We start from the raw sequence: 23,411 nt of genomic DNA on the forward strand, positions 1-23,411 counted from the left end.
ATATGTTTAAAACAAAGTTTATTGCATTGTTCTTCAACACACCACATCACTCCTAAATACTCCGATTACTTCAGTTGATCTAATGTTAGCTAACACAGGAAACAGGCTGTCACAGCGGTACTTTGCTAACCTGACAAACATTTAACAATTCACAGTCATGTGACATAATTGATCTGAGAAAGCAACTCACTGATTTTATTTTAACCCAGGTGGTAACTTTTATTATAGAAATAATTAAAAGACTTACCTAAAAACGTAAAGAGTTTGAATAAGAATCACTCGGTGTAAAATTATAACGTTGACCCACCAGGTTCACGTTCTTCCTTAGAAAAGCTTCCAACACCTGCTTTTCATTTTTAAACAATCATACAAATTTAAGGCTCAGAAAGTGCACTAGCAGAAAGAGCTTCTTCCTCACTCTAATAAATTCAAGAGAGGAATTTACCTTCCAAAACAAAAGCGGCTGTATTAAACTATTTTGGATTTGCTCAGATTCACTTGGTGCAAAGCTTATATTTGTCAGAATAATCCTTCAGTTGTTGAGTTCAGTTGTTGTGCGCTATTATGGAGGGACAATGAGTTTCAGGGTATGGTCTAGGGCAACAGCAGTCAGGCCCCACACTCGATGTTTGCCATTCCTAAACACCGGAAGAGTGTATCCGTATTTGTCACCGGTGCGGAAGTGTGTGTAGCCTCGGTTTTGGGGGTTACACAAGTGAGACAAGGACAGGGTGAAGATCTCATCCACCTGGAAGCGGGAAACAGACTCTCAAACTTTTGGCATTTTTATTCGATTCAGCTTGAGTAATTATATTTTTAAAAATTGTCCAGCTCCTTGGAAGCAAAATATAAAGCAATGAGGAGTCGCTCAAGACTTCTGCACAGTACTATATATTAGGGTCAAGAATAACATGAGACTAGTCAACTCTAGTCTCACCCTGTTCTTTTCAAATAGACAGAAAATGGCAGATGATCGTACCTCCCCAGGGTTTGGTTTGAAGTTCAGCTCCTCTAGAGGACCGAGGTTAGCCAGCACAGGAGCAATAACCATGCCCGACTGGACCGAAACACATGAACAGATTTTTAATTCAAATTTATCTCAGATATTCGAATGTTTTGAAGGTTTTTACAGAAATTCCTGCTCATTTCTATTTTATCTACTTGTATAAGGAATCTTTGGGTATTTTGGGCAGATGGTCAGACCAAATAATCAACACAGAGCTCTTACAATGTCACATAATCCTTTTTCACCATTATTTATCAACCAAACAATGAATTTACAAAAAGAACAGTGGTAAGTGCTTATTTAGGGTAACATAAATATGGTATGATTTTGTCAATTATTTTTTAATATGCATTTCTACTTGAGAGTTCTACCAGCACAGCTCCACTCACCGCATCTCTTAGTGGCTTCAGGACGCCCCACACCTTTTCTATTCTCACATTTACACCCAGCTCCTCCCTGGCTTCCCGCAATGCTGTGGCCACCACATCACTGTCTGAAGGATCGCTCTTTCCTCCAGCAAAGCTGGACAAGACAAAAAAAAAGAAAAAGAAAAAAAAGGCAGGACTCATAAAGTACTCCAATAAGTAAGATTTAAGACATAGCCTGCTTCTAATCTACCACTAACCTGACATCTCCTTTGTGCCTGCCCTTCAGAGTGCTGGACCGCAGGGTGAAGAGAAATGCAGGCTCCCCATCAAGAGAGCAGAGGGAGACCAGGACGGATGCCCATCTCTGATTTTGTTCTTTCCTCCCCTTCTGCAACTCGTAGAGCTTCAAGTTAGGGCCCAAGTGCTGTCGACATCTGTTTTCATTCCCAGGGGATAAGCAATCTCTCCAGGTATCCGACACGCACGTGGCAGCCTGATGAGTAGCTATGGTTTGGTGGAAACTGAGGCTAGGGAGTTGTGGTTTATTGTGCTTGTTTTCTAAAGTCCAGGGACTATGTGCTGACAAGCTGAGAGGTCTAACGAAGTCCTGTCCATGAGTTAAATGGCTTTGAAGAAGGCTACACTGAGTCTTACTGGTGCGGCTAAAAGAAGGCAGGCGAAAGTCCCAAAGTTTTCTCCAGCGCTGAAGGCAGGTTATTTTGACTAAACAGTTCCAGTAAGTGCGCACAGGATCACACACTTGTTTGGTTTTTGTAGAGGCAGAATGGTGGTGGTTTAATAAAATGGCTTTGAATAGAGGGTTTTCAAACCGTGTCTGTCTACAAGAAGATACTGGTGCTGAACTATAAACAGTCTCTGTGGATGGTCCATCCTTGTGGGTGCCTGTTCCGCTTATTTCTGGGTGTCTCCTTCCTTTCTCGTGACTTGCTCCCTGCCATCCAGCACACGTGATCTCGGAAAAACCACAGAGATGAGAGTCTCTTAACAGCTGTAATGATCTTTTGGGGCAAGACCAAGTCAGAATCCGAGAACTTGCCAACATCCTATAAACGGAAACAAAACATACAGATATGATCGTAAATGTATTAGTCAATTAGTTGTGTTCATCAGCTAGTTAAACCAACTTGAAAGAAGTGAATGATCAACTAAAATCTGCTCGTCTCTGCCAGCAGGGGAGGTGAGGGATCAGATAACATGGGTAAACAGGGCTGAAGATACCCTGGCTTAACCGAGATCAGAGGCTCACCCAAACCTACCTACAGTAATACTGGTCACTGTGCTCTCACAGTCATATCTCGGTGTTACGTTTAACTGTTGTTCAAAGCTGTTAAGACACACAAACGTATTTTATATATTAGCTTCGAATACGGAGTTCACGTTTGGCTCAAGTTTCTCCCAAACTTTGGTTGAATACAGCTAGCTAGCTAGCTAGCTGTATTCATTTGTTAGCAGTGATGACGATATATATATATATATATATATATATATAAAATATGACATTGTCAATGTTCAGACGTCCTCATCGCCAACTAAACCCATGCAAAGAAGGCTTTTTGGGCGAGAAAATCTTCAGTGTCTTTAAAACGAGTAAGGAGCGCACGCAGGCTAACTGACCGAGCGATCAAAACAAAAACCAAACAGCTGAAGTAGCTCATACCCCAAAGCTAACACTCAGATTTGGCTTATGACAAAGCCCCAACGTGTTTCACGGTATGTCAGAAAACACACCAAGGTGCCAAGTATGACAGTAAAACGTCATTTTAACACAGAAAATGCTCACCTTGAAAGTTGAATCAGCAGCGGCTGGGCGGCTGCCAGCAGTCAATATGGCGCCGGCTAGCTTCACTCGCGTCAGTGTTGCCCTCATCACGTCGTGATGACGCCAAACTTATTGCACAGCATTCAAGCTTAGCCTGTTGTGCTTTCTTTGTCCCCTCCCGAGGTTTGGTTTTAAGACACGACATTTACGTTACGTTTACGTTATTATTAAATCACGTGGAAAGCACCAAATGATGTCAGTTTATGTAACAGGTTTTTAAAACCAGTCCTTCTCGTTTGGACTGTGTAGGCCCGCTTCCTTTACAGAGGAGACTAAAACAGGTGCTCTTTACAGTTTTTTGCCTATGGGCAGACTGCCTGGCAAGAATGAATGTGACTGGATGATTAAAGTTAATGAATTCGTTTGAGTAGCAAAAATCAACAGCAAAATTCATTTTTCCATTAGGAGGCTCCAACAAACTGTTGAAACCCATGATGTCAGATTGATAGACTCCTCACTCCACCTGTTTAACCAGCCCCACCCTGAGCCGTTTCTTCATGTTTTAAGCAGCAGGTGATTCATATGAACTGACATTTTAGCCTCGTCATTTGTTGGGTGTCATTGCTTTAATTTCTCTGACCTGCTTGCTGTAGTATCAGTTCCGTGACTTCACACAGAGAACTTTGTGATCCATACAAAGAAAGTTCAAGCTCCTCTCCTCCCAGCGAGCATGGCCTCAGGTTGGACTGAAGAGGAAAGCTTTGCCTGTCCAGTATGTCTGGAAACCCTGAAGGATCCAGCCACTCTACCCTGCGGACACTCATACTGCTTGGCTTGTATTCAGAGCCACTGGGACAAAGGGGGCAGCAAAGGTCAGTATAGCTGCCCCCAGTGTAGGCAGGTGTTTAACCCTCGGCCCTCGCTGGCCAAGAGCACCCTGCTAGCAGAGGCTATGGAGAAGCTGAGGACCAACAGCCTGAAGCAGCACTCCTTCACAGCTCCTTCCCCCGGCCCACCATCCATGCCGGTCTATTTGGAGGTCCAGCCAGATACAATGCAACGAAAGGGCAGCGTGTACCCACAGCTTCCCTCTGTGGAACCCAAACCCTGCCACCAACACGGCCGACCCCTGGACCTGTTTTGCCATGACGACAGGGAGTGTGTGTGTGAGGTGTGTTGCCAGCATGGACACAGTGGACACCGTGTTGTCAAACCGAGAGACGAGAGAAAAGAAAGACAGGTGTGTAATTGGAAGTGATTATTTCAGGTGATATTTTCACTCTGCTTTTATTTTTGTTTATTTGTTTTTGGGTCTCTAAACAACTTTTAAAATTAAAGTAAAATGCTGGTAAAAGAAATACACCACTATAAATGCAGTTTCCAAGTGTAACTAAAACATTTCTTAAGCTAATCTTGAAGGACTTGAAAAACAAGTCTGAAGTGCGCCTTACTGATGTTATAGTGATTCCCAGCAAAACTATGTAACAATATCACAAATAGCCTGTACAGTCATTACTGCCTCACAATGTATGTGTACATGTGTTTGTGTATAGAAAGAGCTTGTTCAGATGCAAGCAGAGGTACAGAGGAGGCTCCAGGAGACGGATAGGAAGATTAAGGAACTCCCACATTTTGCACGTCAAGACAAGGCATGTAGAAAACCTTATTAATTCATGCCATCCTTGTTTACTTTGAAAAATATGAAATTGTGGTGACAATATGTCCTCATCTTGCTTGTCTACACTACCAGGCCTTGGTCCAGGCTCTAGAGAAGGAGAGCACAGATTTATTCATGGAGCTAGCCAAGAACGTGAATCTAACAGGCACCCAGGTCAGCGAGCTCCTCTCTACCCACGAGGCCTCTTTAGGCAGCCAGGCTGAGGGGCAGCTCAACAGACTGGAGCAGCAGGTTGCACAGCTCAACTGGAAGAGTGAAGAGCTGAGCAGACTGGCTGACATGCAGGACGATGTCTGTTTCTTGAAGGTAACGAGTGTGAAGCGGAGTGCACATATTTTAGTGCTAAACTAGATCTGTAGTCTCTGACTGTGGAATTTGTGGTATTTGTTCTCAAGAACTTCCTCCTCATGGAGCCGCTGGTTCAGACTGATGCCACAGTGATTGGGCAGGAGGAAACCATGGTGACGTCAGTCCGCTCAGTCATGAAAGAACTGCAGGAGTCAGTTCAGGATCTCTGCAAAGGCAGCCTGGAAAAAATCATCACAATAGGTCAGCTCTTCTCTTCTACTCTCTTCTCGTCTTTTCTCTTCTCTTAATAACATAAGGTCAAAATTTTCCTTTTGCAGTGAATAACCCCTTGGCTTTGACTACCAGTGGTCCGGAAGCAGCAGGCCCGCTACCAGCGGGACCAGTATCAACAGGCCCACTACCTGCAGACCCGCTACCAGCTCAGGTTCCTGCCCAAAGTACAGGTACGTTAAATACCAGTCCAATAAAAGCACAAATGAGCTTTGTTTTGACTGTTAGCTTTTGACTGTGGAAAGGACACCTTTTTACATGTAAACCCTTTTCTTCTGTAGTGTATGAAATGAAAACAGACTCTCCACCCTTGCCACCTTTGCGACCTCAAGGTAAAACATGCGCGCGCGCGCGCACGCACACACGCACACACACACACACACACACACACACACACACAGAGAGAATATACTTTAATGTGGCATTTGAAAAAACACTGAGTTCATATTTTACTCAGGGCCTCTGCCTTCAAGGTCTGGTGGTTCTGCTTACATTCGAGGTAATGCTTGAAAAGAGTTTCTCTAATGTTGGCTGTCATAGAGTTTAGATATGCTTTAGTTTAACTGTTCTGTTTGTTGCTTCTCTCTGTGAATGAAGCTTCAGCCCCACCTCCACCCTTGCCTGCTCCTCGACGTCAAGGTAAAAGCACAAACATTATCATTGACGATATCCACGTCAGGCAGTTACCCCGTCTTGTAGGAGATAAAAGCTGGCTGTGGACAGCTTTGCTCACCTGACCTTTCACAGATACCTCTTAGAGTATCTTGGGGTTAAATGTTACTTTTCCTTTTTACAATGGTGTATTTTTTTCTGTCTTAACAGCTTCTGTATCATCAGTGGGATTTATGAATCCAGAACCAAAAACTCGAGATGAACTCATAAAATGTAAGTCTTTTGTACTCCAGAATACAGACCCCTTTATCGAAGCCTTTGTTTGTTCCAGTCTTAGCTAAAATGACAAATCCTCTTTCTTTAGTTCGTTTCGAACCCACTATGGACCCCAACACAGTGTATCGCCACGTGCTGCTGTCGGATGGCAATCGTAAGGCAACGATGCGGGCTGAGAACCTGAACCCACCAGACCATCCTGATCGATTCCAGTTCTAGAGACAGGTTCTCTGCAAAGAGCCGCTGGGAGGGAGCCCTTATTACTGGGAGGTGGAGTGGACTGGCCAGAAGGTGCTTGGATATGATTAAAAATATATATGTGTGTGTGTGTGTGTGTGTGTGTGTGTGTGTGTGTGTGTGTGTGTGTGTGTGTGTGTGTGTTTTCAACTGTAACTGTTTGAGTCGTAGAATTAGTTAACATGCTTTGTTTGCCCAGTCAGTGCTAAGTGATGGTTATGAAAGAACTCTAATGCCATAAAAGTCTTCAGACCTAAAAGCAAAATAGAAGTCTCACAATAGTAAGTCTGACTAAAGAAGGCTTAAATCAATATTCTATGTCCTACCATTCCTTTTAGGATAGGTTTTGGTTATAAAACATTTTTAGTTTTATATATTTTAATTAAAATAAATGTTTTTGAGGATTTAAATCATGCAGCCAGCATTTGTCTACACAGGTAGTCTGGTAATAGAGGGAACTGCCCTTTGTGCTCCATTTTAATTGGCTAATGGAATCCATGTATACAGAAACTTCAAAGGAAACCAATCATTTCAATTACTTTCTGCCTGGAAAGTAATTCATTTTCTCACACAATGCACAGAGTTGCATCATAGTTTATGCCAAGTCATACTGTATTAGAGTACCAGAGAGGCCCTAAGGACAGAAGTGCTATAAATACAAAAATTACTGACATTTCTATTAGTCACGGCTGCACTCGTTAAAAGACACATTCTGTTCAACATACATATTTGTCATATGTTATTTTTGTAGGTTATTTTTAAAAAAGATCCACATGACCTCCAGTTCTGAAAACCTGTTTAATGCACTTGTGCTCTTTTAATAACCAACAGGGGGCGACTCTTCTGATTGCAAAAGAAAAAGTAACATTGTATAAATATCTATGAAAACTTGATCCTACTTTTGAATTTATTTATGACCTTGATAAATATATTCTTAGTCATCCTATGGTCTCAATTTGTAGTTTAAAGTTTTGTTTCTTTTTTTTTTTTTTTTTTTTTTTTTTTTTTAATATAGCAAAATTTTAACTTTTAAAATTCTGATCTCATCCAGGTTTCAGGATTTGGTCACCTTGTGAGTGATTAGTTGCTACCATATGAGTGTGGAATGAAGTCATAAACTTTAAATTTCTTAATGCTTTTATTACTTTTTTTTTTTTTTTTTAAGTGATTAGCAAACGACTCTTACATTTGTGCCCCTCACTGAATTTATTTTCCTCACTCCCATCATGCAGGTCACCATCGGAGTTTCCTACAAAGAGATAGAACGCAAGAGTAATGATGACAAGAGCCGTTTGGGCCACAATGAGCTGTCTTGGAGTCTGTACTGGTCTGGGAGCGGATTTTCCTTTTGGCACAATAACCAGGAAAAACTGCTGGGTGCACCAAAGGCCAAACGGATCGGCATCTACCTGGACCAGCATGCAGGGATTCTGGCCTTTTACAGCATCACCCAAAACCAGGCTACCCTCATCCACAGACACCAGCAGCAGTTCACTGGCCCTCTGTTCCCAGGATTCAGATTCTGGGCAAGAGTAGGTGCTACAGTAACCATTTGCCAATTAGACTGATGTGCACAAGAGTAATTATCTGATGTTTTTGATTAAAGATGTTTATCTGGCTGCAAGAATGTAACAGCTTAAGGTTTTTAAAAAGGATGTCAAGGATGCCTTCTTGCTCTGGAGAGAACTAGTTCAGTCAGTTCTTGTTTACATAATGATTTTGCACCAACCATGATTCATATAATATAAATTAATTTAAATATGTCTATGTAAGTAATAAAAGATTAATAAACTTGCAACACATACCTCTGTGATCTGTTTTAGCATTTTTTTAAAAAAAAAATTTTTTTAAATGAGTTGACTGACTGTATCTTATAGCGCATTGGGTCTATTTCTTCCTTCTTATGTGACCAAACACATAACCAATATAATGCTGATCTTCTCTATATCTCACTGACCTTTATGCCTAGAGCTTCCCCTCCATTCTGCACTTACAATATATTTAGTATTCCCATATTTATTTCGATCTTTCTCCATACACAGATACGATGAGCTGAAAAGTCCTGATTTGTGTTTGGTCTGTTTAGGATTAACTCTGGTTCTTCCTTACTGACTTGTTACTCTTCCGAAGGAAACTCTTGTGTAAGTCTTTTCTCTCTCAGTGCAGATATTCAGAAATTATCTTGCTTTGCACTAGTTAGTAATCAAACACTATTCACAGGAGAACAAGGAAGATCTCATTTTACATGTTTTGGCAACAGTTTGTTGCAACCCTGCCCTGATTGAAAAAGTTGGACACGCTAAATAGATACAACAAATCCCAGCCTTCTAAGATAACAACATGTGCTTTAGAATGGCACTGTTCTCATATATATAAATATACTACAGTATTATTGGTTAAACCTGGTGACGCTAGTGTTGCAATCATTAATATGACCACAAAAGTATATTCAGTGCAAAATGACTAAGCATGTACTTGTGGACACAAAGTAAAAACACTCACCTTTTTTGTCCCAGAGGAGAGGTGATACCTGACCTACAATGACAACAAAAGACCTGGGAGGTGCACATGTTGGCATGCTGTTAGCAAGATTATCTGAGGTGAGACTAGATATGGTTAGAAAAAAGATGCAACTTTAGGAAACGCACCTGCTGTGAGGTAAATGTTTTGTTGAGTTCCATATCTCACTTCTTTGCCAGCTGTCATTTTAATCTGAATTTAGACACAGAAAATGATACAAATAATACTGCCTAAGGGAAGCATGTATAATATAAACAGAACTGGTCCTAGTGCAGAACCCTGTGGAGCTCCATTATTAACCTTACTGTGAGCAGAAGGTTCCCTACTTACATGAACAAAGTGGATGGATGGATTGATGGTTGACTGATTGATTGACTGATTAATTGATTGACAGGATGAAGGTGACTGATCTGCAGGCTAACTGTTAGGTGGCAGTAGAATACAGAGAACATTTTCCCTGGTTTTCTGCTGTATGCTACTGACTGAGTTAAGGAAAAATAAGCTGCTCTGGGATTTGTGGAAACTTAAACCTCACTGATAAACTTTAAATATCATCCAGATTTATCTGATGTAGTGTAACAGTAGTGTAAATTGTTTTGTTTAAACCTGTGCAATCAACAGCAGAAAGCTGAAAGTTGATTTAGTGGTTGATATTTATCAGTCATGATGGATGGATATCCTAAAAAGTATCAAAAAAACAAAGCAGAGGTCTTTCATTTTATCTGCTTTCTTCTCTCTTGTTTCATGCTAAAATTGCAAATATTCTCTTGAGACTTCAAGCAGAGATTAGGAACAGGATGATTCTGCTTTTTAAACTAATGCTGCCTCCAGCAACATCATTTGAGCCACTGAGTTGTACTTTGAGAGTCGAGCATGCAAATGGCCGCTAACTTCTTTAGAGTTTCTTATCTTTTTTGAACTTTTGGTTTGGTTTATTTAGCTGAGACTCACATAGTTGGAAACTGCTGCAAGTTGAACCAAGGTCAAGCTGCAGGAAGGACATTTTTTTGGATTTGCATTACTTTTTCTTTGGATTAAATTCCACGCAAACTACATTAGTCTGGATTCAAGTCAACAATCTCTTCCTGTGGAGTAGTAGTTTTTTTGTGCATAAGAAAGTACAGTAGTTTTATTATTCTTAGATTCATCACAGGTCAAAGAAAGCCCAAGAAAGTCTGCAGGTGACACATGAAAAAGCATTAGGGCAGACAAGTAAAACCAATCTGCCAAAAGTAAGGGGAAAGTGAATCGTAAGTTACTGTAATGCACTAATACACATGATCATTATAAAGAAGAGCATTGAATTTTAAATACAGTGATTCCGATCTGGAGGTAGACTGTAATTTAATGGGTTGTTTACAGTTTAAATGAGTGTTTTCATACAACATTCAGCTGTTGTAAATACTAATGAGTAATTATAAGCTTTCATTTCAGCATAGAAAGCAATACCCCTGTTTGCTCAGTATAAAGCTATCGGAAGCAGATAATTAGCAGAGATTAACAGAAAGGCTTTAAACATGAGACACACTGTGGTTCCACTGTATTCCTACTTGTGTGCCTCAATACAGATTTCTACTGGGCATTAAGCAGGTACGCAGTGACCACTGGCCACCCAATCAGCTCGTACAGGTTCTGTGTTGAGTCACACGGGGCTTACACGTGTCTTAATTTTTCTGCCATCAAAATCTCCACATTGGGCCCTCTTTACTGAATAGCCTGTTTGTCAGCAAAGAAAGCAAAAGATTGTTTTTATTTTGTCTATGGCTTGCATTGACCTCTTCAAACATAATTAAACATATTTCCCTCTGTTTCAGTCTTTCTACTAAGCAAATTACAGCCACACAGTCGGGGCAATTGTATCAATCATGTGATTCCAAAGCGACCAAGTATATAGTCCACAGCATATAATTATTTAAATAATTCAACAGCTTATAGTGGTGCAGCACTCTAATATTGATCCGCCCAAACAAATTGGTCTGGACTGAAATAGTTCATCAGCATAAGTAAGAATGAATGTCTTTTAGTTGTACTTTACCTATAAGGTTAATTAGAAAGTGATAGCATGCTAACATGGTAAGATGGTGTACATGATTAATGAAATGTTTGATCATAAATATGTTAGCATTGGCATTAGGATTTACCTCAAAGCATTGCTGTTTTCTACCTGACTCTAACAACATGCAGGTGAGCTTCCTTGTAGGACTACTGGCAGTCAGAGGGTCGTGCTGATCTCAGCAGCAGCTCAATGAAATAAATCCTGCTTACAATCAGCACAGTTTATCCTTCCAAAAAGGCAGGTTTGTTGTTTGTTTTTAACTCAATCATGAACATGGAGAGTGCAAAAACAATGTTTAGTAATCTGACTAGAAAAAAAAAATTGCTCATAGCAAAGATATGTGTGTAACATCAAACAAGGCACCCTGGAGCAGCACTCACACATAAGCTGTCTGTCAATGTGTGGATTTGAGAAAATGAGAGCCTCTAGTGATGAAAAAAAAAACAGATTCATCTTGAGCTATAAAGTCACAGAGGGAAAGGGGATGAACAACAAAGAAAAAAGAGAGAGGAGGAGTCGTGTGAAAAGAGGTTACAAGGGAGGGGCTTTTAGAAAACTATATATCCATTACTTTCGTGTCATGATCAGTCAGTACAAACTTCCACCCTTCAGAAGCATCATCATTTGCCATATATCAGCATCAACATGAGAGGTGAGACTAGATGGACGCTGTATCTACATTGACATAAGATTTTGGAGGAAGATTTTTTAATTGCAAAGAACATTAATGGATTTAGCTCAGGTTCAAAATATTCAGACTCTAGTAGGCAAAAAGGACTAAAGACTGCATGTTAGAATTTTAAATTTAGGAAACTAAACCATGTGAAAATGAAAAGTATATTAGAAGAATTTTTTACATTTTGGGATGTTGAATGTCTCTAATTAAGCTCGTCAATTCCACAAATTGAAAAAAGGTAGAAACTAGTAGTGGTTTAGAGTCAGTTCAACATTTCAAAATAACAAAGATGTCTGATGCCCTTTTTTTTTTCTCCAGCAATTGTATTGCTGTGTCTTCTGCATGCAGCTTTCGGTCAGGACAACAAGTTTTCCTGGCTCGGACCTTTGGAGAATGTACAGCAGCAAGCCCCCGTTCAAAGCCAAGGTGAGAGGCTGTTAAATAAAAAGGTCTGCATTTATGTCTTAATATAGCTCTGCATGTTTTTACCTGAAAACCTACTCATCTGTGTGTGTATGCAGTGTGTGTTACTGACCAGGCGTCGTGTGGCTGCTGTCTAATGCAGAAACAAATAGGCAGGTTGGAGAAGTTCTTTAACATGAGCATTAACAAACTGAAGGACGAGCTCATGAGCTCCAAAATGATCCTCAACAATATGAGAGGTGAGTGACATCAAGTGGCCAATAAACTAAAAGTCGAAGCTGATAGATTTCTCATTTCGCTAAGCTATTTCTTCTCTGCATTTCCAGGAAGCCGCAGCGCCTTCTCCGTCGCTCTAAACAACAACTCAGCCATGGTCTCCTATGGCCCCTTCTCCAGTGATAGCATAATTAAGTACAAACATGTCTTCATCAACTTGGGAGACGGCTACAATGTGGAGACTGGCATCTTCACCGTGCCCCGCTCCGGCGTCTACAGCCTCTCCGTCACGGTTTACAGCTCTGCTCGCGTAACCCTGAGCAACTGTGTCACTCTGCAGGTTAACGGCGAAAATGTGGCTGAAGCCATTGAAAGAAGTGGTCAGGACCTTGAAGACAGCACCAGTGTTGTCGTGGCTGTGCAGCTGAACGCCGGGGACCAGCTGTCTGTCAGGCTGCTCCAAGGATGCTCCTTAAGCGATGACATCAACCACTACAACACTTTCACTGGTTTTCTGCTTTATGCTTCTGATTAAGTTGGCATAGTGTAGCCACTGTGTGCTTTGTACCAACGTTTGCCTAATACAGCCAAAATGTAAGCCTGCTAGATGAAAATTTTCTATGGTGACATCAGTGACTTGTTTTGTTCTTTCTGAGATTGTATGTCATTATGCTGAAGAGATGTTTCTTAAACACTCTTATGTGGATTAACCCTTGAATTACTACAGCTGTATCTTTTTTTTAGATTGTTGAAGTGTCTTGGCTATAACTGTTATTGATTTTGATTTAGTTATAAATGTTATATTACTTGTCTGTGAAATCTGTCAAGCCTATAAAAATGATGAAATAAATCAGATCTTTAAAAAAACACAGTTGCCTTTGTTATAATTTTTGATCCATTCTGTAACAAATAAAGCAAAGTTGTAACGGTGGTACTAGCATAGTGTGCTGTTCACAATTTGAGTGGAAAATAGAGGATATATAATCATTATCTTCTTTGTGAAATAAAAAGATAAACTGAAATAAATGCTATTCCACACCAATGAAATTCCCAATAAGTCCTGTGATGGCCTAGCAACCAGCGCAGGGTGTAATCCAACTCTTGCCCAAATCAAATGATACTTGTGTACTGGCTTACTACTCCTCAAGTTGAGCAGTCAGAGAGTCTACGTATCATTCACTATATATATGTATATATATATATATATACACACACACACACACACACACATACAAACTGCACTTTTATTTTCGTACTTTGTGTCTAACATTTACGCACACTCTAATAGATTCATCAAGGGTTACGTTGGGGGTATGTGTGTTTGCCCAAGGATGCCTTGGAGGACCAAGAACTGATCCAATTAGTAGACAACTCACTTGAGTCAACCCTCTATCTTAAATTTGATAGGATGGATGGATGCTTTCTAAATAACGGGCAGCATGGTGGCATGGTGATTAGCACTGCTGCCTCACACCAAGAAGGTCCTGAGGTCAATTACACCACTTTTTGTTGGGAGTTTTCATGTTCTCCTCATGTTTGCGTGGGTCCTCTTGCTTCCTCCCACAGTCTGAAGCCATGCACTTAGTGGGGATAGGTTAATTGGAAAGTCTAAATTGCCCATAGGTGTGAATGTGAGTGCAAATGGTTGTCTTTGTCTATGTGTTAGCCCTGTGACAGACTGGCGACCTGTCCAGGGTACCCAGGGACAGCTGGTCCGTACCAGCAACCCTGAAAAGGATAAGCGGAAGTGGATGGATGACTAAAGCAAGATTTAATCATGTCCTAAATTGCAACAAACAGTGCAGCATTAAAATATATTATTGGTGTATATAATTCTGAATACATTCTGTAGCTAATTAAGATGCTGTAACAATGTAACAAATCATGTGAAACTACGAGTACTGGCAGCTTCATTTGTCACCCTTTCATTTCACTCTAATCTACACAGATTATTTCCTAATGTAAAAATGATCACAGCACCACACTGTATAATATACACAGTATAAGCCTGCAGTGTAGAACGTTGCTCCAGTCTTCCTACTATATACATATATTCTCACGTTCAGTGAGAGACTGAGATTACCAAAAAGCGCCACTGAATGACACAGGAAATCATTCCTACCTGCCATGTGTATAGAGCCCTTCTAACACATTTCTGTTGGACCAAAAATATGTCAACTTATCTATCACACTGAAAGCACAAGCATGTAAAATGACAGTGCTTTTGTAAAGGCAGGTTAGAACTGTGCATAGAAAAGTACACTAGACTATCAACCAGCACTTTACACCTTGTCTGCTAATGAGAACACACTGACACCTCTTTCCAGATGATAGATGACACCTCACCGGCATCCACAACAAAGCCTTAGAGTCAGGGTGTGTACCTGCTTCTGTGTGATTTTTAAAGCTGAGATCAAGTGGTGATGATACAGCTTTATCAGTTGCACAGGTAAAAAGGACAGGAAAAAACCCAACAAGGGGCGTTGTCAAAGTTGGAAGGCAATAAGGGAGGAGCGCTGTGAAAAATATATATCCATGACTCTTGTTGAGCTCATCAGTCTCTCTTACCTTTCATTCATTCATGAAGCTGCCATCATTTAGTGTCGGCATGAGAGGTGAGCCTACGTTTACACACAAAACAGGTATCTAGTAAGTAGCGCTTTCTCTTTCTTAATTGGTTTATCTCTTTCACATTTTTCTCCACAGCTCTTGTACTGCTGTGTCTGCTGAATGCAGCGTTTGCTCAAAACGAATATTCCTGGAATGGACCCGTCCGGATTGCTCCAGATCCAGACCCCAACGCAGGCAGTGGTGAGGAACTGTGACTGCACAAAAAGTGTGTGCTCATATATTCTCTGTTGCAAGTGTGTTAATGTGTCTTTGTGTTCAGCATGCAGCACGGACAAATTCTCCTGTGGTTGCTGCTTGATGGTGCAAGAGGTGAACAGGCTGAAGACCTACTTTAACAAGAGCATGACTGAGCTGGAGAAGGACTTCCAAAAGACAAAAGAAAGTCTCAGGGTGGTTGAAGGTAAGTGATCAATTATAAAGGACATAACAGCAAAAACAGATTTTTTTGCACTGCTAACACACCATCTCCCTTTTGCATTTCCAGCCAGCCGCGTTGCCTTCTCTGTCTCTCTATTCAGCGATGAGAATTTTAAGTGTTACGGCCCCTTCAGCGAAATGAACAAGGTCGTCATCTACAAAAATGTCTTCCTTAACTTGGGCGGAGCCTACAACATGAACACTGGCATCTTCACCGTTCCTTTCTCAGGCGTCTACAGTCTCGCAGTCACCATCTTCAGTGACGCAGGGTCTCCCGGCAACATGCTCGCTGCCTGTGCCAATCTGCAGGTTAACAATAAAGTGATGGCAAGAGCCAAAGAGTTTAATACCAATGACCAAGAAGATAGCGCCACCATAGTTGTGGCCATGCACCTGAAAGTTGGAGACATGGTGACTGTGACCTTAAGCAGTGGCTGCTATCTCTGTGATGAAAGCTACTACAACACCTTCAGTGGCTTTCTGCTTTATGTTACTGAATAAGTTGGAGGATGGTTGGTTTTTATTGCAAGTTTTGCTCCACTTTTATGGTTAGAGTCTGCTAGGTGAAATTTTCTGCATCAGTCTATTGTTTGGGGATTTTTTTGAGAAAGTCCCGGTTTTAAATTCATCGTGCTTTGATTCAGCTTGTACAATCTGAAAGCTTAAACCAAGAAACTATAAGAGTATCTTTGTTCTGAAAAAAACATATATTTTCTTGTTTCAGTAATGGCCTGTAATGTGTATATACAATCAGCAGCCATGCACCTTGTAAAATTACATGAACTGTAATCAAAAGGTTTGTTTTACCTGAACAATTGTGTGATTGTTTGGAAAATTAAACTATTGAAATACTGATGGTACTATGCTGTTTATTTTTTTAGGTATTGATATTTTCCACAGACCAACTTTATATTGAACTATATTTAGTAACACACATATATCAATTAAATTAAAAAAAAACTTTATTTACAATCTTGCTTACAGTGAGCATGAATATGAAGCCTTATTAAACCATATTACCACTCTGGTGACAGACATACATGACACATACAGTATCAATGAGATGAATGTCTTAACATTTAGTATATGGTGGATTTCAGTCCATTTTAATATACTTTATTTTATTTACCCGATAACATCAGTCAGATGCATCCAACTAATCTTTCATCCGGTACCACCTTAAACCTGATCGTATACCTGTCACCTGTTCAGGGGTTCAGAGAATGATGTTCGGGTGAAGGACTTTCACCATGTTTTTACATGTTAAATTGTACAAGTACATGTTGACCTGGGCACCTTATAGTCACTGAGTCGGCCATGGTTTGTATACCAAAGTGGTCTAGAGTCATCTGGTGATTCTTAAAGGGGGGCTTCAATTCTCACATCGGTAACAATAGTGAGACCCGAAGGCGGGTCTGTCATAAGACTTCTTTGCAAATAGTGATTTGTCCATAAAGGTGTCCATACCAACTGGTGGTAAGTTGGGGAAAGATGCTGGACACTATACAAACGTATAGCGAAGGTGCACTTGGAAAATCTGGCAGAGGCCCGGTCTGTGAGATCTTTAACACCGACCTGAGGCAGAACTTCAAAAGCAGGGACGCTGGGCATGTTGAGTCGAAATGAAATAGGTTGCACCGGAGCGGTTCGTAGTGTAGAGTGTAAAGCGGCAGGAATGAGAATTAGCACTTCCCAGTTTCTTGAGCGCCTCCTGGGTGAAGTGCTCTGGGCATTTCCTACTGGAAAGAGGCCTTGGGGCAAACCTAAGTCATGCTGAATAGATTATATCTGTCAAATAGCCTGGAAATGGCTCTTTGTTCCCCTGGATGAACTCAGGGAGGTGTCTGGGGAGAGAGAGGTTTGGGCTTCTCTGCTTAGGCTGCTGGTCCCACGACCAGGTTCTTGATAAGCACGACGGATGGATGATACCCGAGTTGAATCACAAAGACATTTAATAGACTGAATATCCACATTAGTTTTTGATAGCGTGATCAGTAGAAAAGTCATCAGTAGAATAGCCGTGACTCGTGATCAATAGAGTTTTTAAAACTTGCTAAAAATTAGGCCAAAATGCGTCTTAAGTCTAAAACTGCCTCTAGCTAGATGTTAAGAAGTTAAATTTGCTGGGCAGTTTTTATACATTCTGTCACAATAAGTTGAATTATTAAATCTGAAAAATAAAAGAAATGAAAACTGTTCAAAGAATTAGTAGTATTTCATTATACTTTTCAAACAAGCAGCAGTGGGACCTTTTTACTAGTTGTTTTACTCCAAAAGAAAGCAGTCTTTTTCTGGATGGGTTTCGTCATACTGAAATGAACTCGGGCACATTTTCACACCCGTATCAAACAATCTCTGGTTTGAAATCACATCTGAGGTTATAACACTGCATGCCAGTTTTGTCCCCAGGTGCTACATGAATTATCTCGAGAACAGGAAATCAGACATAAAACACCTGAGATACCCTGGCATTGAGAAGATCAGATAAGAAGAACATGAAACTATGCGATGAACCAGGTCAACTGATTTGAGACTCCGTACACACAAGTGGTGAACAAAAGACAAATATAATACATTTTTCCAGGAGTACGGACATTTTTAAACGTGGTTGTCAACACATGAAAAACCCTGTTATCAAATAGGGCCACGTCTTTTTGAACAAAACACCTGGTTTCAGGTTAATAACAAACAGTAGAGGTGAATGAGGATCTGCTGTACAGCAAACTCCTGTTAATGGGGCCAATATTTTAATTTTAAATGCTTAACTTTTATGCGTAAAAAAATATCCAACTATGATTTCAATAAAATACACTTTGGTACAATCACGTTATTTGTTAACTTCATGCTAAGGATGATGTTGTATTAAGCGCACACACCGATTTATCTATTTGCTTCCCCATATGATGGGGCAATTCATTTTTATAGTTAACAATGGGTTAACAATTGGGCCATTTACCGTACAAAACCTTGTCAGGTAGTCACTAGTGGCCAGCTGGTTACATAGAAGTTTGGGTGTACAGAAGTCTAAGAAAATGCCTCCTAGAACCCTTTTTCAATAAACTCTCTGTAAATGATTTTATAGACACAGTCGCTAGTTTCAAGTCCTAGTGAATCAAAACTATTATTTATTTTAATAAATTGTGTTCAATTAGAGTAGCCGGGATATATCCTCAGTGCAGTCAGATCCACTGCTTATTCATCATGTCAAGTTTCGAACACTAAGATGGTGGTGGTGAAAATGCTTAGTTCAAGGTCTATTTATAGCCTAGAGGATCTTTTTTTTTAATTGGAAATACAACATCGGCCTCAGCTGGTCATGCATGCTCTGCATCTTACTACTATTCAAAGGATCTATTAGTCTACAAAGGCTTTATATTGGACTGTGCAGTAAAAGGTTGGTTGTCAAGAAGGAGCTGAGTAAAGAGGTAAACTAGTGTGCCTACAGCCTCTCTAAAACATGGTGGAGGCACTGTCATGGTTTGTGGCTGCATCAGCCAGTGGCGCTGGAAATGCTGTCAAAATTGAAGTAATTATGAGTACAGAAGAGTACAGTCAGATTTTTAAACAATGCAATACCATCTGGAAAGCAACTAATTGGCAACAGCTTAATTCTTCAGCACCACAATAACCCTACTCACATTGGCAATGCAGTAAAAGAATACTTGGATAACAGACAAAGAGTGGATTGATCTCTCCAGGGCCTGGAACTCAGCATTATTGAAGCAATGTGGGATCATCTTGACAGAGAACCGAATGAAAAGAAGCCAAGATCTAAAGGTTTGAATTTTCCTTCAAGATGTCTGGAGAACTTTTCCTGAAGACTGCTTAAAGAAATTATAAGAACGATTGAGTAGGTGGTCAAACCAAATATTCATTTTCAAGCTCAATACTTTGTAAAAACTCAGATTTGCCTTATATACACTGTGCTACCACTTATGTTTGTATATTTCTATAAATAATGGTGGTTGGTTAAAAAACATGATTTATTTGGTGCAGTTCATTCATTTATTTTCCAAGTATTTCACTTGAAACAACTTCACCATTCTACCACATGGAGAGCAGAGTTTAACCTCTGTAAAGCAAAATTTCATACTCAAACGATCAAAGTTTCTAAGTGAGATAACAAATGAAGTGTCTATGTTATCAATCTACTCCCAAATAATGGCAATCGTGATTTCTTATCTACACATAGACATATCTAGGCACATATTATAGGCCTCAATAGAATGCAATATCTTATGACAATTGTGCAGTCAGCTAACATATTCTTGCACAACAAAAGACTTTATTAGGCCAATTCTCTGAACCAGGTTAAAGTGTTTCCCACTTCTTTTTTTTTTTATTTGATCTCATATCGATGATAAACTGGGCTACTACCACTATCTGAGTTTCCAACAATACTTAAAGAGAAAGCAATCGTGGGAAAGCAATACTGTATATTGTTTTTGTTAAATCAGATAAAACTCAGCTCCATTTGTCTTCTTATCTCAGTGTTATTATATTCTCGGGGACCTGACAACTATCTACATTTTTGAGCAGCTGGCATCATTTGAACAATGGCAACCAGATACTGCTGTCCTAAAAACGAGTATTACTGTCCACACAATAAGTGATAAAAGGTGCTGTGAGAACACTTTTTGTTCTTTTAAACTAGAGGAAAATGATCTACTGGACTGTATTACAGAGGCAATTGAGGCTGTCACCGTGGCAGGGATTGGATAGCTAGTGCTTAGCTGTCAAATGTCTACTTGTGTGTTTGTGTGTGTGTTCATGTGAAAAGGTGGAGCTACTGTCATTCGCACCCTCATGGGCTGGATCACCCAAAGTGTAACAATAAGAAGCTGAATTCATCCTCCGCCATTAACTTTCTTAAATTCACAAGAACCTGACACAGGCCCAGTCCTTCAGAACAAGAAGAGGACCAGAAAAACAGTAAGTTTTATGATTAAGTCCTTACATATACATTATAAAAATGTGAAACAAATACAAATGAAGAACGTTACATTGCTTTCGCAGGGGGATGATATATAATTAACCTTTATTTGAAACATATAAAATTTAAAAAAAAAATACTGCTGTATGTGGGACTGAAAAAGGAAATTGTTTATATGCAGACATTAACTAATATACATGTTATGATGATTACAGTAAGATAACCAAAATACTTAACACTCTAGCTTTCAACTACTGACTTATGGCCTTGATAAAGAGTATCACGGGTACCAGATTGATGTATATTATCAAGGTCAAATTCATTATCTCTGCTTTCTGCTACATTTCAGTTTTACCCATTTTAATTTAGGTTAAAAAAGCAGTCCAAAAAATCGGTATGAGTTACAAAGTCAGTCATATTTTAAAGCTAATATTGAAAAAATTTGCCAGCCAGAGTTAGGTGGAACTTTTTTGAGACAATCTTGAAATTAAAATTTATGAAACATCTAAAAATTTTGAGTAACGCCTGTGTAAGTCAAAATTTTGAAATATTAATGTGAAACTTGGACTTAGCCTAGATGACAAAAAAATTCTTAAGAAATAAGAATCCATACACAGAGGGCTAAAAATCCAAGTAGACATCTAGCCGACATAAACATCATGTTCTTAGAGTTTAAGCTGGGTATATACTAGCTTATTGGGATTTTTCTGAGGAAAGCATAAGTTTTGGTATTTTTACTTGCTAGCAGCTAGCTTAATTGGCTAGGCAGATAACATAGCTCAGAGCAGGTCAAAACTAAGCCTAAACCACACTAAATGTGGCTGAAAAGTAATAGCCATGTTGTACACACTCAATTAGCAAGAGATGAAACCAGCATTTTTAAGTAACACAGCACATTCGTCCTTATCATCGTTGTTTGGTGGGAATGGCTTCAAGCATTTAACTCCTCCTTACAACACACCTCAGAATGAAGATCGAAAATACACGGCTAAAGGTTGGCAAAATCTAAGTAGAATTTTCTGAGTAAACATGAGCTTCTTCACTTTACACACAATACTTAAGTTGTTGTATGGTAAGGTAGGTAGCTAGTTTTAGGTAATTCCAGCAGTTATGTTAAAACGTTCAGTTACTCAGTTAAAGGTGTGAGAATTAGTGCTGATAGGCCTGAAAATGCTTGCATTAGCTCAGCAGTGTTTAGCTTACTATCTACAAGAAAGGAGTACTTGGCCTCTCTAGTCTGATAAAATACTGGATTCTGCTTTTTGTTTTTTTCAGATGGTTGTATTACCAGTTTTGTTCCTGTTGGGGTCACTGTTTCTCTGTGATCCAGTGCAGGCCCAGTCCGACACCATCTTAATGCTGAAACAGGCAGCACGTATGTTATCCGGCCTTATTTTGTTGACAAATGCTTATATAACATTAAGTTTAGTAACTTTAGTTTGACGGCTGAAGCCATATCTGTTTGCCCTTCTTGGTGTTCCTCTGTTTTTTCCAGTTAACTGGAAGGGAGCTCTGACTTGTGAAACATCGGACTGCAATTGCACTTTCAATCAACAGCGCGGCTGCTGTTGTGCAGCAAGGGACATGCTCCAATTAGAAGAGGATATCTTAGAAAGGATGACCTTTTTGTGGCATGACATCAGCACACTGAAAGGCAGAGTACAGTCACTCACAGGTGAACACCCTTGTTTATTAAATTCAAAGTGTTTTGAGGCCATTGACCTCTGTTGTTCAGTATTAATTCTCCCTTCTCGCTGTCAGATAAAATCAAGGTTGCCTTCAAGGCCACAATGGACCCAAATATTGCCCTTATGGTTCCTGGATCAACAGAACGTTGCTTTGGTCCATTCAATATTAATATTCCAGTTCCCTTCTCCTCTGTCCTTCTCAACAGTGGCAATGGATATAACCCGTCCTTGGGTAAGACACACACAGAAAAAGAAGGATTAAACTCCTATGACTCCTATGAGTTTAACTCACTAACTCTGCACTCTCTGCCTCTTCAGGTATCTTCACTGCCCCCTTTCCTGGTGTTTACGTCTTTTCTTTCACAACCTACTCATCTGTGGGAGAGAATGGGCGCCTCTACCATAAAGTAAACAAAGCAGATTGAAATTTCTGATATCAGATAACATTTGACTGGTCTCGCTGTATAGCAACAACAAAATGAGTTGTACCTTACTTTTCTGTGCAGGTCCAGCTTATGAAGAATGGGAAGCGCGGAGCCAGTGTGTGGGAGAACAATCGAGAGGATACGGAGGACAGCGCCACGCAGGTAAATTGGTTGCTACAAATACAGTTATTAAATGTGAGACTGTGTCATTTTTGAGAGAAACAGTGAGAAACACAATTTACCATCTGTTTTTCAGGTCGTTGCACTGGAAATGCAGAGGGGCGATCAGGTCTACCTTGACCTGACGTCTGGGAGGAAACTCTGTACAAATCTTCAGTACAATGTCTTCACTGGTTACATCCTGTACCCCTACATTGCTGCCTAATACACCACCTGGAGAGCCAGGTCACTTCATCTTTCTCATTCCAGGACCTTAAATGGATTGAAATCAAAATACTAGTGTTCACCCACCAGATATAGGTTTGTGATTTATTGTGGGGCAGGTCCCATTGTTTAAGAGCCCCTGCATTAGATTTAAACAAAAAACTACAAAGATGTTTGTTGCTATCACATAATATGCCAAGAAACACAGTTTGTGCATAGTTAGAAGAAAAACAAGAAAATCACTTCTTCAAAGTTATTTCCATGATTAAGATCTAAATCTGTGTCAATAAATTATACAAAGTCTGTCTGTATAAAGATAAAGTGTGAAATTTTTGGGTTATGACATAATAAAAGCTTAGTTGACAGTGATGGCGTGTGTTTAATTTCAGAACTCGTACACACTCACATAGGCAACATCCATGAATGGAAAAAGCAGTGAGAGGTTTTTCTAAAAAATTAGGAAGGATGACAGTGGATCATAACAATGCTGCTGCTACTGCTGATGG

General features: G+C 39.9%; 5 protein-coding genes across 6 annotated transcripts; 4 read left to right on the plus strand and 1 right to left on the minus strand.

Moving 5' to 3' along the window:
* Position 1: 1 nt before the first annotated feature.
* On the minus strand, positions 2 to 3,286 carry nudt8 (nudix (nucleoside diphosphate linked moiety X)-type motif 8). Of its 2 annotated transcripts, none has more exons than XM_040049547.1 (5): positions 3,176 to 3,286; positions 1,632 to 2,438; positions 1,396 to 1,528; positions 980 to 1,057; positions 2 to 748 (listed from the first exon to the last, which is right to left on the minus strand). In XM_040049547.1, the coding sequence occupies exons 2-5, from the start codon at positions 2,435 to 2,437 to the stop codon at positions 563 to 565; spliced, it is 1,203 nt and encodes a 400-aa protein (XP_039905481.1). In that variant the 5' UTR covers position 2,438; positions 3,176 to 3,286; the 3' UTR covers positions 2 to 562. The 2 variants fall into 2 exon arrangements, with proteins under 2 accessions (XP_039905481.1, XP_039905482.1); XM_040049548.1 differs by lacking the exon at positions 3,176 to 3,286 and adding an exon at positions 3,053 to 3,071.
* Positions 3,287 to 3,694: 408 nt separating this feature from the next.
* On the plus strand, positions 3,695 to 8,341 carry ftr86 (finTRIM family, member 86). Its single transcript, XM_040049546.1, has 11 exons — positions 3,695 to 4,394; positions 4,708 to 4,803; positions 4,905 to 5,138; positions 5,228 to 5,381; positions 5,459 to 5,584; positions 5,693 to 5,743; positions 5,869 to 5,910; positions 6,009 to 6,050; positions 6,234 to 6,296; positions 6,388 to 6,590; positions 7,769 to 8,341. The coding sequence occupies exons 1-10, from the start codon at positions 3,885 to 3,887 to the stop codon at positions 6,516 to 6,518; spliced, it is 1,449 nt and encodes a 482-aa protein (XP_039905480.1). The 5' UTR covers positions 3,695 to 3,884; the 3' UTR covers positions 6,519 to 6,590; positions 7,769 to 8,341.
* A 3,267-nt stretch (positions 8,342 to 11,608) lies between these two features.
* Positions 11,609 to 13,301, plus strand: LOC120744957 (cerebellin-1-like). Its single transcript, XM_040049549.1, has 4 exons — positions 11,609 to 11,764; positions 12,107 to 12,214; positions 12,310 to 12,450; positions 12,538 to 13,301. The coding sequence occupies exons 1-4, from the start codon at positions 11,758 to 11,760 to the stop codon at positions 12,960 to 12,962; spliced, it is 681 nt and encodes a 226-aa protein (XP_039905483.1). The 5' UTR covers positions 11,609 to 11,757; the 3' UTR covers positions 12,963 to 13,301.
* Positions 13,302 to 14,933: 1,632 nt separating this feature from the next.
* LOC120744971 lies at positions 14,934 to 16,328 on the plus strand. The gene is made up of 4 exons (XM_040049568.1): positions 14,934 to 15,042; positions 15,134 to 15,238; positions 15,318 to 15,458; positions 15,543 to 16,328. Exons 1-4 carry the CDS (start codon positions 15,009 to 15,011, stop codon positions 15,974 to 15,976), a joined length of 714 nt encoding a protein of 237 aa, XP_039905502.1. The 5' UTR covers positions 14,934 to 15,008; the 3' UTR covers positions 15,977 to 16,328.
* A 3,938-nt stretch (positions 16,329 to 20,266) lies between these two features.
* cbln18 (cerebellin 18) lies at positions 20,267 to 23,287 on the plus strand. The gene is made up of 7 exons (XM_040049511.1): positions 20,267 to 20,407; positions 21,684 to 21,783; positions 21,904 to 22,083; positions 22,170 to 22,328; positions 22,415 to 22,503; positions 22,603 to 22,683; positions 22,778 to 23,287. Exons 2-7 carry the CDS (start codon positions 21,684 to 21,686, stop codon positions 22,904 to 22,906), a joined length of 738 nt encoding a protein of 245 aa, XP_039905445.1. The 5' UTR covers positions 20,267 to 20,407; the 3' UTR covers positions 22,907 to 23,287.
* The last annotated feature ends 124 nt before the right edge of the window (positions 23,288 to 23,411 follow it).

The sequence above is a fragment of the Simochromis diagramma genome, unplaced genomic scaffold (assembly GCF_900408965.1).
Source record: "Simochromis diagramma unplaced genomic scaffold, fSimDia1.1 OVJJ01000611.1, whole genome shotgun sequence".
NCBI lineage: Eukaryota > Metazoa > Chordata > Actinopteri > Cichliformes > Cichlidae > Simochromis > Simochromis diagramma.